The sequence below is a fragment of the Leptinotarsa decemlineata genome, unplaced genomic scaffold (assembly GCF_025532065.1).
Source record: "Leptinotarsa decemlineata unplaced genomic scaffold, Ldec_3_MD MMD2_tig00026328_RagTag_RagTag, whole genome shotgun sequence".
Taxonomy (NCBI): Eukaryota; Metazoa; Arthropoda; class Insecta; order Coleoptera; family Chrysomelidae; genus Leptinotarsa; species Leptinotarsa decemlineata.
In genome coordinates this window covers 3,364,933-3,377,656 of record NW_027412688.1, presented here as the reverse complement: position 1 = coordinate 3,377,656, position 12,724 = coordinate 3,364,933, and the positions used below count along the sequence as shown (strand labels likewise).

At 33.8% G+C, this 12,724-nt stretch overlaps 1 protein-coding gene across 3 annotated transcripts in view; it reads right to left on the bottom strand.

Annotated features, from left to right (window-relative positions):
• Positions 1-1,281: 1,281 nt before the first annotated feature.
• LOC111504686 (kin of IRRE-like protein 1) overlaps positions 1,282-12,724 on the bottom strand; it is an 833,154-nt gene continuing 821,711 nt past the window's right edge. The window contains exon 13 of one of the 3 annotated variants that reach the window (XM_074182261.1): positions 1,282-3,020. In XM_074182261.1, coding sequence (XP_074038362.1) covers positions 2,943-3,020 — 78 coding nt within the window. In that variant the 3' untranslated portion in view covers positions 1,282-2,942. Of the gene's footprint in view, positions 3,021-5,078; positions 5,978-8,502; positions 10,247-12,724 lie in introns of those variants that run through there. The other 2 variants (XM_074182260.1, XM_074182262.1) reach the window with 2 other exon arrangements.

Here is a 12,724-nt window from a genome sequence, read left to right as displayed (position 1 = left end):
CCAGAGATAATCTATTGAGTCTTTCTATCGAATAAACGAATAAAAACCTCACATGAATAGTTTACTTCACCTATTCCTTATGAGATATCAATAATTTGATTCAATGTCAGTCTAACAAATAGTCTTGATATTTAGTTCTGAACTTAGTGAAATTCAATTTTTGAGAGGGTTGGGGACAGAATTATACTTTCAAAAATTTGATACCTGAAAGACCGCCCGAACACTTTTATTTTGAATTTTGGCATTGCAATCATATTTTAAGGTTATGGATGTCCGTACGATATGTGATTTTCCTATGTAGATATGAAGATTTTTTGTTACAATTATTTTATGGAAAAAAGAGACAGCGTTAAGTAACCTTCTTTTCTCCATGTTCAGCCTTCCAATTTCTTGAAGTTTATACGAAATCCTGTGTCAATGATGTCACAAGCATTGTCTGCCATTTTCTCCGGTAAGCTGTGGTATACTTGAGTATCATCAGCATATAAATGCACCTGACAAGTGTAAAGAGCCTGTAGTGAGTTAGATGTATATATAGAGAACAATAAAGGGTCAAGTATGGATCCTTGAGGTACCCCTGATTTGATATATAAGATATCTGAGTTGTATTTCTCTATACTAATCAGGTGCTGTCTATTTTTCGAATGATCCGTCAATAATGGAAGAGCGTTAGCAGAAAAACCATTATAATCCAAAATGCTTAACAAAAGATTGTGATTTATTAGTATTACAACACTTTGTTTTATTTCAATTTGAAGGTAGGAAGCGCTTAATAAAAGACACTCACTCACAAGCAAAATATAATTATCGTTATGAATGCTGAAAAAAATTAATTGATACAGTTCATTGTATGATTTTCACTATAAAGGGTTTTACAAAAACCGCGACACGTGTTACGGTATATAATAGCTTCCTCAAGCAAAAACAATAGTTTTCTCAAGCATAGTTTTTCTCAATTGAATACTGAATTTATTAACGATTAATACATTTATATTGTAGCCGACAAAATCATGCAGCTTAGATCAACTGAACTGTGTAATAGTACTGGAGACCTACAGCTACTTTCGCAAGTATTTCAAAATCTTGTGAGATTTTTTGTCGAATAAGATACAAGGAAAGACTGGCAGGGTTTTTCGATTCTGGCAAGTAAACTAATATCTAGTCACTATATCAATGAACATTTTGATTGCTGCTATATAAATTCATCAGTAGTAATCTTCCTTAGAGTTATACTAATCTCTTAGTACTTTCGAAAATCTGGGGAAAAAGTGGAAACAAGTGCTTGTCTCATTTCTTTATTATCAACATACATAATACTATAATCATTTTTACATTCAGTAATAACCTACTACAAAGATCTTCGAAAAACAAATAATACAAATTTCAGTTATATAAAATATTCTCGAAATAAAATACATACATTAATACCTCAGTATCAACATAATCGTTATATAGAACAGTTATCGGATTATTTTTACATTAAAAGCCTAGAATAATATAACATATTTTGAATTTATTCTTAATAATAATTTATTTATTGTAACATCACATATATCTGAAGATATCATCTACATTTCCTAATAGTATAGACAGAGATTTCCGTTTTTATTCGATAACGAGAAGTATGTATACGAATAAAAGTATACTTTTAGAAAAAAAATTGAATAAACTGAAATATTAAAGGGGTGGATGTACGGTTTTTTCAATTATTGAATAAAGAACAGAAATTTGATTTGACAAGTGAAACTCAATGACTCAATCATTGAAAGAGTTATACCATTTGGAAAATTGAAAATGATTATTATTCAACATGATGGACACATGGTGGAAAATTTTTCATTACTATATATACTCTTCTCCCTAATTACGCCAAACTCGTTGGCGACAGTATAATGAACTTGGAGAAAATTTTTATTCTGGCAAAGTCTCCTTGTATATGTTCAATAAATTATGTAGAATGGAGAGAATATCGAGAAAATAAATGTTAATTCAATACTGTTCTGTTGAAATCAATCAATAATGATTAAAAAAATATAAATTGTATCATATCATATCTTGATTTCGAAGTAATTTTCATTTTTGCACATCTCAATAACTTCTAGAATCCAGTATCTTGGCAGCAAGGAAAAAAAAACTCATGAATTCATTTTTGCAAAGATAGTAATTTCGATAGGTGAATCAACAAACTAAGATTAAAATTTTCGTTTCAGGACCACTTATTTTCAATCAGATACACTAACAATATGACTCCGTTTCGGAATACAGATACAGGAGCAGTATTAGAAAAAGACGGAACAGTTTGTAGGTGAGAAGCATAATCTAACTAAAAACTATAGGTAAGTCTTCATTTCAATTTTGTCCATAAGTAAATGTAAAACATGACACAATGTAAATCTGTCCCGGAAAAAACACATTTACATGCTTCGTGTAATAATACCCAATAATATTTACAAATATGTCTAATTAATGTACAGAAAATTTTTTCCAATAAAGACATTGGAGGAGCAACTATTAAATATAGCTAAATATACATTGATTTTATGAAAGTTGATCCAACACATGTGTGGAAAATATTTTTACATTATTGTTAACATTAACAATCTGAATCTTGGGCGTTATTGAAAATCAATGAAAAATAAAAAGAAAAGGGGAGTTTATTTGATGAAGGGTTTAGACGAAACATGTTTTGGACCACTTTGAGTACATAATGAACTTTGAAGTTTCCATTCGGATGAAAAAACTGGTCAGGTGAGATTTCTTAAAAGTTTCACAAAAATTATTTTGAAAATAAAAATTCTTGAATTTTCAATTTTGATTTTTTCGTCATAGATAACTAACTTATATTGCATCAATCTGATGAATTATGTATTTTTCATTGGCAGTTGCACCTAACTACAAATTTGGAAAATTCAATGACGTACTGAACTGATTTATCTGTTTATCTATATGCAGAGTTTACGATTTTCGAAAGAAATCATTGCATACTGTTTGTTACCAGTTTGGTTTCTGAGAGAGGTAGGCTGAAAGAGATAAAAAGCAAACGTGAATTTAACATAAAGGAAGGTCGTCGAAAATACAGATTGACAAAAAAAAACTTTGGTTGTCGGATATAATCCAATGTCCAGCGAACATAATCTGTCAGATTAACACCCTTCGTGGCATAAGCCAGGGAAGCAGTTTTTTCTAATGGGTGTCAGTTCATAAACTCACTATTTAGGTAAAGGAAGACTGGCCTGAATGATTTCAATCGTATCATCATCAAAATGGAATGAACTTGCTTCCTTAGATAGCTGAAATAAAAACCAGTGAATTCTTAGGAACAATGCATGCTGCACGATAAGAGGTACAACGAGCTAAACAAAGAGTTGGAAAACGACCCCATAATGGGAATGCCATCGGATGAGATGCTTCCCCAGTATAGCTTCGGAAAAACTTCAAAACAATTATAACAGGCAGAGAGGCATGGAAGGGAGGACGTCCAATAAATGCAGAGATTGCCTGTTACACAGACGGCTCGAAAACTGAAGAAGGTGTAGGAGAGGAATCTATATAACTAAACCAAAGACAAAAGTCTCACTAAGCTTAGGTAAAAAAGTGATGATATTCCAGGCAGAAACAGCAGCAATACGTCACTACGCAGAAGAGTTACTAAGGCAAGAGTTTAAGGAAAAGACTATTGCAAAATACTCTGATAGCCAAGCAGCTATAAAAGCAATTAGCTCCATGTAGGTCAATTTCAAACTGGTAGGTTTGAAATTGACAATGGGGGAGCACGACGCTCCCCTATTGGCTCAAAACCCTTTTGTGGCACAGGAAAAGCGCTGCGAAAAACTTGTAACAGCAACTGTAAGGAAAAACAATCTCAAAAATGGTGAAATAAGGCGCCAAGTATGAGACAGGCCAAAGAGTTCATTGAAGAGCCATCGCCAAAATTCACGGAATACCTACTAAGTCTGAATAGGCGATCAACTAGAGTTCTGGTCGGGCTATTAACGGGACACTGTAGACTCAACAAACACATGAACAACATCGGACTTGCAGGCTTTGCCAAGAGGATGAGGAAACCTCCGTATATATACTTTGCTATGCGAAGGTCCGTCAAGGATAAGGTTTGCAACATTAGGGGAGGAGAAACCACAACCCTCTCAATATATGAGGAACTTGAGGTCTGGCCTATGGAGTCTAGTTACAAGGACGGGCCCAGACAAGGAACTCTAGCATACATGAGGGCACACACAATAGATCTGCAAAGGTCGCAGTGTAGTGGCTGTTCAGCACAGAAGCCCCATATCAATCTAATCTAATCTGGGAACAATGCAATTGCATACTGAAACTTGCTACAACAGGTTATATGAGCACTATCTTGCACTGACGAGTGGCTAAGGAGCCCAAAAAAACCAGTCTGCAAGTGTGCTCGTTTCAAAATTGAAGGACGACTCTTTCAGTTATATTGCCGATTGCATATGCAGGAAATTTTCTGTGAAGATTCCTGCACTGACGCCTGTCTGATATAATTCAACGTAGTTCGTGGTATTAGCTAGCAGAGTAGTTATTGTCTGATGGGCGTCAGTCCATACAACCTACTGTGTAGATATATCCGAGGCTGGCTTGAACATTTAAAGTTCGTTTCTTTGTATTTGTTTACTGCCTGTCTTCAAAAATAGCCCACTAACTAATAAGAGAATTGTTCTTTAGATAATTTGATCATCCTTTAACTTTGGCTCATATAACCTGTTGTAGCAAGTTTCAGTATGCAATTTCATTGATTCTAAGAATTCACAGGTTTTTATATCAGATCTCTGAGGAAGCAAGTTGATTTGATTTTGATAATGATACGATTAAAATCAATAGGTTTCCAGAAATCCAAAAGTTCATCTATGAGAGCAAAATCAATTTTCATTGGAAACCATGTTCTTCCGAATCGAAAAAGAAAATTCTCACTTCCTGTGAACACAGTTACAAATAATGATGATATCCAGGAGCATAAAAACATGTAGAATCAGTTAAGGATAGGATACCTATGAAGGAAATATAATAAGCATAACAAATATCATGGCCAATAAAGAAGAGAGAAGCATAACAAATATCATGATACAATAACGATTGAAAAAGCAATCAATACTTTCGTGATTTCAAAAAAATATTTAATTTCAATTTGAATTATCCTGCCTGATATTTTCAGTACCTAATGTTGTTAATTAGTGACTGCTATATATATTTTCGATGGATGTCCATCAATTGCTGAAGAATTCATTAAAACAGGCTTTTTCTCTCTCTATATTTTTACTCTGTCAACAAACAGTTTTGATATCGATCCAAGCTCTGGTAGGTTATGACATCCATATGATTTTTTCAAGTGAAAAAACTTCGATACAAGTAGGAAATAAATCTCACTGATATATCATGTACCAATAAAGTGTCTTACATCAAGCACATCAAGTTGAGAAAAACTAGGACTTTAACAAAATAGTCGATTAGAAGAGAAATCTCACCTGAATTTTCAATCAACACATTTGAGTATTTACAGCTCTGCATGATTAAAACTACTGGGTTGGTAGAAAAAATCAGTGCTGTTTCTACCATCCCTCTTTGGGAAAACATGGTCGTAATATTTCTCGTGCTCGAATTGCAAAGGCTTTGGCCTGGGTCTGTCCTTTTTGTGTAATTTCTTATTTACAGATCGCTTGATGTATTTGTTATCCATAGGTAGTGAATTTCTGTGAGAACCCATCGCGAGTGTGGAAGCATACGACCAGTTGTCTTTTGATTTTGGAGTTGTGTACCGACTAAAACTATGGTATTTGTCTTGACGATAACTGTCTGTGTCATTGTCTGATTCGAAGAAATCGGCCGACAAGACACGGTTCTTTGGCCTGTCTCTTTGTGTGTCGAGACCACAGTAGAGGTTCTCTGCCTTTGGTTTCGACTCTCCTACGCTACTTCTACCATTGTATGTAAGTGTGGTGGGTTGTTGATGCTATATGTACAGCAGTATGTTAGAAATGTGTTAGTATTTCCTGGGCGGTGATGATCAGAAATTGTTTGCTGGGCTGGAAATATTCATTTCTGTTCGACCAAATTTTCAGGATCATTTTTTTGCAGTATCAGACTATATGTTTTACAGTTGTTTGGGTGTTTGCTAAATAGTTATATGTTCAACTAGGCAGAGCAGTATGTACGCACGAAAAATCGGAATGGAATTGAAATTTTTCATAAAATAGATACCTACAACTCATCATTTTTAGATCTATTCTTGTCATATATTATACTTCTTGGATGTTAATCATTATTATTGGATTAAACTGTATTTTACAAAAGATGATAATTCAATATTAAATATGGATAACAATTGCCTGCACAATGAAATGTATACAGTGTGTAACAACGAAAACTCAACAGAGCCCTTTTTGACTATAAAAAGTAGGATTTTAAAAAAAATATCGTACACGTCGATTTCTAATTAAAGGGGGACCCCTTTCAGACTAATCAGATTTTTTGTAGTATGCACCCCCTCGGAGGAGTGCGTCCGACGACCCTTATTTAGATAGGGAAAGTAGGTCGAGTGGCACCTTGTTTTAAAGGTCTTTCAAATACCTTCATAACTCTGTTGAAAGAAAATTTTTGTAACGATTAGTTTTCGAGATGATTTAAAGTTGAAATTGCCATGTTAATAATACATTAGACAGACCACTCGCTAACTTGTATGACTGAATAAAAAAAAAATTCGAGCAGTTCTCATCAGTTTTTTGTTGAATAAAATCCCTTTTTTAAAATCAATACCCACTCCTCTTCTTCCAGTTTTCATTAGTACATCGTTCGATTGTTTTGTTTGAACGGGTCGTGTATTGTAATTTGTTTAAAAATGCCTTACACTACTGCTGAAAGGGTTTCAGTTATTGCTTTATTTTTTGGCAACGAACAAAATGCTAATAGAACATCAATTTCATTTAACCCTGGTAAACGCCTAAGCAGAAATCACGTTCTGGATTTGGTCACAAAATTCAGGGAGACAGGTTCGGTTTCAAATAAGGAAAGAAATGTTCAGAAAAGGGTAGTGAATGACGATTATGCGATTGGAGTGATTGGTCAAGTCATCGCCAATCCCAGGTTAAGTACCAGAGGTTTATCAGCAATGACCGGAATAAGCCATTGAACTCAATGAGGATGATTTTGACAGAAGACAGTAGTTTTGTGAGGGCATGAGTGAGAGATCAATCCCGAGCTGCTTTATAACATCTGTTTTTCGGACGAAAGCTCATTTTATTCAAATGGTTGCGTTGTTATTTGTCGAATAAAAACCTAAGACAATACGCAGAAATACATACCCAACATCCCCAAAAGTTGAATGTCTGGGCCGGAATATTAGGCAATGATATTATAGGTCCATTTTCCATTGATGGAAATTCAACCGGTGATTCTTATTTACAACTTCTTGAAGAGGCAATACAACCTCGTATAGTTGAAATAAGTGAACAGGATCCAAGATGTCAAGATGAATTTATCCATTTTCAACAAGACGGTGCACCACCCCATTATGCCCAGCAGGTTCGAAATTTTTTGAATAATCATTTTGAAGAACAATGGATTGGCGGAAGAGGTCTAATTGAATGGCCAGCACGAGCACCAGATTTAACACCACTGGACTATTTTTTGTGGGGATATTCAAAGTCTGAAGTTTATGCTACACAGCCAGCCAATTTGGATGAATTACGTCGTAGAATTATTGATGAATGCCAAGCTGTAACTCCTGAGATGTTGAATAATATAAGAGCAAAATTCGAACAAAATCTTTATTGTTGCATGGAGCAAAATGGTGCACATTTTGAACATTTACTCTGAATTTCCTATGTGAGTTACCCTTATTAGGTGTTACATTTTTTGTGTGTGCTTTAAAAACAATTATTGGGATTTATCAACACTAAAACAGTTTTTTAAACTTTTCTTTGTCATCAGCATTCAAGGAAATCAGCAGGTTGTATTCGTTGTGTAGGTAAGTTTTTAGTATGATTCACTTTTTTATCGGAAGCATAAAATATCCACGTCAAAAGGCAACCTTCATAAGGAGGTGCCACTCAATTTACCTAAAATGTAAAGGTGGTAACCAACCCCATCCTCCGAAAAAATCCCCTCGTAATAAACAAATAATTCCTACTTTTTTACGAAATCAAATGGACACGTATTAGCAGGTTGTCATAAAAAGCAAAAATTTGTTTTTTTTATGAAAGTTCTGAAGGTAATTTGTACCTTAAAAACAATTTGATTTATTTCAAAAAGAGTTGAACTCAATAAAAATACCTTTAAATCTTCAAATTATCTCGAAAACTAATCGTTACAAAAATTTTCTTTTAACAGAGATGTGAAGGTATTCAAAAGACCTTTAAAACAAGGTGCCACTCGACCTACTTTCCTAATCTAAATAAGGGTCGTCGGACGTACCCCTCCGAGGGGGTGCGTACTACAAAAAATTTGATTAGTCTAAAAGGTGCCGCGTCCGAGTTTTTTTTTAAATCTTACTTTTCATATTAAAAACGGCTCTGTTAAGTTTTCGTTGTTACACACTGTATATGACGTTTACGTGATTTTTGATTCCACAGCGCTGCCCAAATCAAATTCCCATTATTGGTCAGGAATACGTTCAGGCATTGAGAAAATCCTATTAATGTCATTGAAATTGCGTTTGATGCCAATCGCAGAGAAACTTTCTTCTGACCTATAGACAAGGTCATTATACTGAACATTCAGTTGAAAAAACCACATTTGAAAAAATCCTGTCCATCATATGCGTATCAAACTCTTCTGGTAGATGCTCAAACCAGTGTAATGACGTTGAGATGCATCATATCGATGTTGAAAGAGTTCTATTCTTGCGGCAGAATATTAATGAAACAAAATATCTTTGAGGTTTCCTGGATACAAGCAGCCATACCTTTTGGATCTAACATTATCTAATAGAAAAAACCTGATATGCACAAGCAATTAAATATTAATAAATTACTTATATCGCTGCATGCAACCTAGCTATTTCAGGATCATGTCAAAATTTTCAGTTTTATGCGAATTCGACTCTTTACTTCTTTAATTTCATCAGTGAACGATATCAATGGAAAATTCAAGAAATTATTCCGTTTTTCACTTGAACTTTACATTCATATGTATTCAAAGATAAGCAGTGCATACGTGCGTATTCTTCTATAATATCTTCTATATCTCAATTTCATTACCAGGGAGCTCAACTTCAGATTATTCACCAAAACGATATATCAAAAACCAATATGTTTTTTTTCTTTGCAATTCAATCAGTCCAGTATCTGGACAACTTGAGCCTTCTTGAAAAAATTGAGTTCAACTCGATATTGGTAAATCAGTTGATAAGGTACCAGGTGAATTTTCCAGTTGGAAAACTGAATGAGTGGTTCTTTTAGAACCGAAGAATCATCGTACCTTAGTCAGCAGTTGTAGGCTACGGTCACGTAAGTGTCCAATGTTGGCATCTCTGCCGTCGTGGTGAACTTAGGCAAAAAGCTTGTACTGCTTCTCTCTTGGAGAGAAGCAGTACAACTCTTCCTCCGTTGGGGAAGAGTTCTTTTAGGGACTGTAAGAGTACAGCTGAAGAACTCAGTTCAGCCTCATTTTGAATAGCCACCTCCAGTTACGTCATAGCTTGTCAATTCTTATGCAAGTCTTTCACGACATTGCCCATTTCTGGTTTTTTCACTGTCTGCTTATATTTGTATCTATTGTTGTGAGGAAAACCATGAAATATAGGATTCTGTTGCGGAAAAGATATCTACACAAGCTGAAAATTATGTTTACTGCTCATACAATTGGAAAACTTAAGAAAATCAACGAAATAGATTCATTAAGCTCCCGAATATCCCTGTATATGAAGATGATAACCGAAATCTTTTTTTTCTAGATCTCCAAATGGTCGAACAGAAATAATCATTGAAAAACTGACACTGACGAATGTAAACAATTTGAAAACATTTTTTGAACTCTTGACTTTTTTCACCGCCCCGGCTATGATATACAGGATGTGTTGAAAATAACTGGAAATACATTTTGAACTTTTTTGGTTGTGTGTTGACAATGATACGTAGAAGTAGTAATCAACTAATTAGTGATGATGAGGTGAAATAAGTGTGAATGCGATGTGATTTGCTGACTGCTGATTCCATACAATGGCGACGACTTCAGAGGATTAAAATCAAGTGAGGTGGTTTGAGAAAGTGCTGAGGACGGGAGTCTGCGGTGTGGAAAATCGGTGTCAGTGTAAATACAGTGTATGTACAGAATGATAATATTTTTATGATCCAGGAAAACTGTCAATGAACATTCCAGCTTGGGAAAATAATGTGAAATAGTGTTTTTACTGGTCTCCGTTAGTTATTTTCCGGGGGTGTCAAATCAGGTGATTTTGGTGGCTATTCTCCCAACATGGAAGTACTGAGAATACTAATCATGATAAACAAGTGACATTTTCAACAAAATACATTTTGTCTGGGTTTTGCTATTCAAAGTAACAGTTTTCTCGGATTATTCATTTGCTTTTCCTTCCCATTCGTCAAGTTGGAGAGAAAACAGTAACACAATTAGCTAAATACAGAGTGTCCAATCCAAACATTCCTTGTTTTGTAAGATATTCGTACAAAAAGAAAAGAATTGAAATATGATGATGAAATTGATACTGGCGATGACTACCTAAATTTCGGTGTGAGCTTCATCAATTCCAATTATCGCTTGACTTGTCCAAAGACTAGTGTATCTTAGGCACTGAATTTTAATCAATTTTTTTTTCAACACATGAGCATGATTTATCTTTCGTAAAATAATTTCAAATATTCAGTAAACTTTGATGGTAACTCTGTTAGAGTATCTTGAGTATCTGTATCGACATTTTCTATAAAAAAAATTCTTGAATTTGGATTATCTATCTAGAACTATATCTCCACTATAGCAAGTTTGTATATAACTTAAATTCTTAATCATTTGTGCTCTTCTTAATGATACTAAGATTCCTAGATTTTTTCACAAGTCAGAAATAATTTCTATCAAAGACTGAATGAGGTTGTAGATCACTTGATTCAATTGCTCAGTTTTATTATTATATTTAAAAAAGTCAGTATTTGTAATAAAGTATTTTGGAAACCAAAACACATTAGACTTTTTGATAATTTTTTCAAATATTTGAATTTCAATTGTTTATCGCAAGGTTTATTGCAAGGTTTATCAAAAGTTCAAAGATGTTTGTGCTGAAGTTCATACTACGCAAATACTTTTTCCAATGTATATACTATACTATATATAGTATATACGTAAGTATATACTATATATATATATATATACTAAGTATATACGTAGTATATACTACGTATATACTATACTATATATACGTAGTATATACGAGTAATAGTTTCGATCTACTCAAAATTTTGGCTCACGTGTGCACTCTGTATTTAATTCCATTTTGATAATCGATATTTTTGTCATCAAAACATCTGTTTCTTTTGTTACTATTCAACTGAAATCACAATATTCTCACGAAGGAAATTCAAACCTTCGAGTGTTACTGTCTCACCATTTTTCTTTCTGACAGAAAAAGACGGAATGAAATCGGATATATCAAAACGTTATGACAAAGCTACTGTGAGTGTTAAAATGTGCATGTGCATTATATACATGGTGCATAAAGAGTGCTGTTAGTGTCCACAGAATCAAATCATTCTCTATTATGTACATTGTCATCTACTTTTTCCAAATATTTCCTGTAATGAGTTGATGTATTAGCTGACATGGAATGGATCGATGGAAAAGAGAGATTTCTGTTCGTCTATTGAGAAGTATTGTTATTGTCATGAAGAGTCTGATGCATATTTACACTAGTGAAATAGCGGAGAAATGTCTCTTTTCACGGAACATTGAATATTCGACGTAAACATATCAATGACAGAATTGAAAAATATTTGAAAGTGACAGACTAATCAGTTGATACATTATTTCTCAGTTCATGGGCTAAGTCAACTAATTAGAATTGCTATACCTCTTGAGGACACCTCATTTAATGAGCTACAAAGCGGTTACTAATATGAGGAGTGGTTCAGACAAAGTCGAAATAGAAATGGATATTCGGCTAACTCCATATACTTCATTGCTCCAAACTCAGTTTGAGTTTGATTTTTTTCACGTCGCATTTTCAGATCAACTGTTATTGAAGAATTGTTGCCCTCTTGATGTGAAACATTGATATTGGGAATCAAATGCAACACCAAACATGGTTAGCATGATGACAACAATTTTAGATTGCGTTTTTATGCTCACTTACAGTCGCATATTGTACCTACATTTATTATTCCCTTGAATCGTTTCAGTTATTACCATAGACTACTTCACAATATATTACTGACAAGTATGAGGCATTTGTTTCTCCAAAATAATATGATAATGTTAAATGAAAAATTGTAAAATTGATCTAGGATATAGTGCTTTTCATAAATTGAAAATTGAAAATTTTTAAGTGGAGTAAAATTTAAATTAAACTAAAACATTCTCACAATAGTGGTGAAGTTCTGCTAAACGGTACCCACATATCACTGATCGATAGTATATAATGACGAAATTATACAAAATGATAATTCGGTATTTTGAGAATTATGTCCATCTTGATAATCCATTGGACTCAATTTTTGAAAATTGAAGTAATTATCCTTTTACAACTCATACTTTT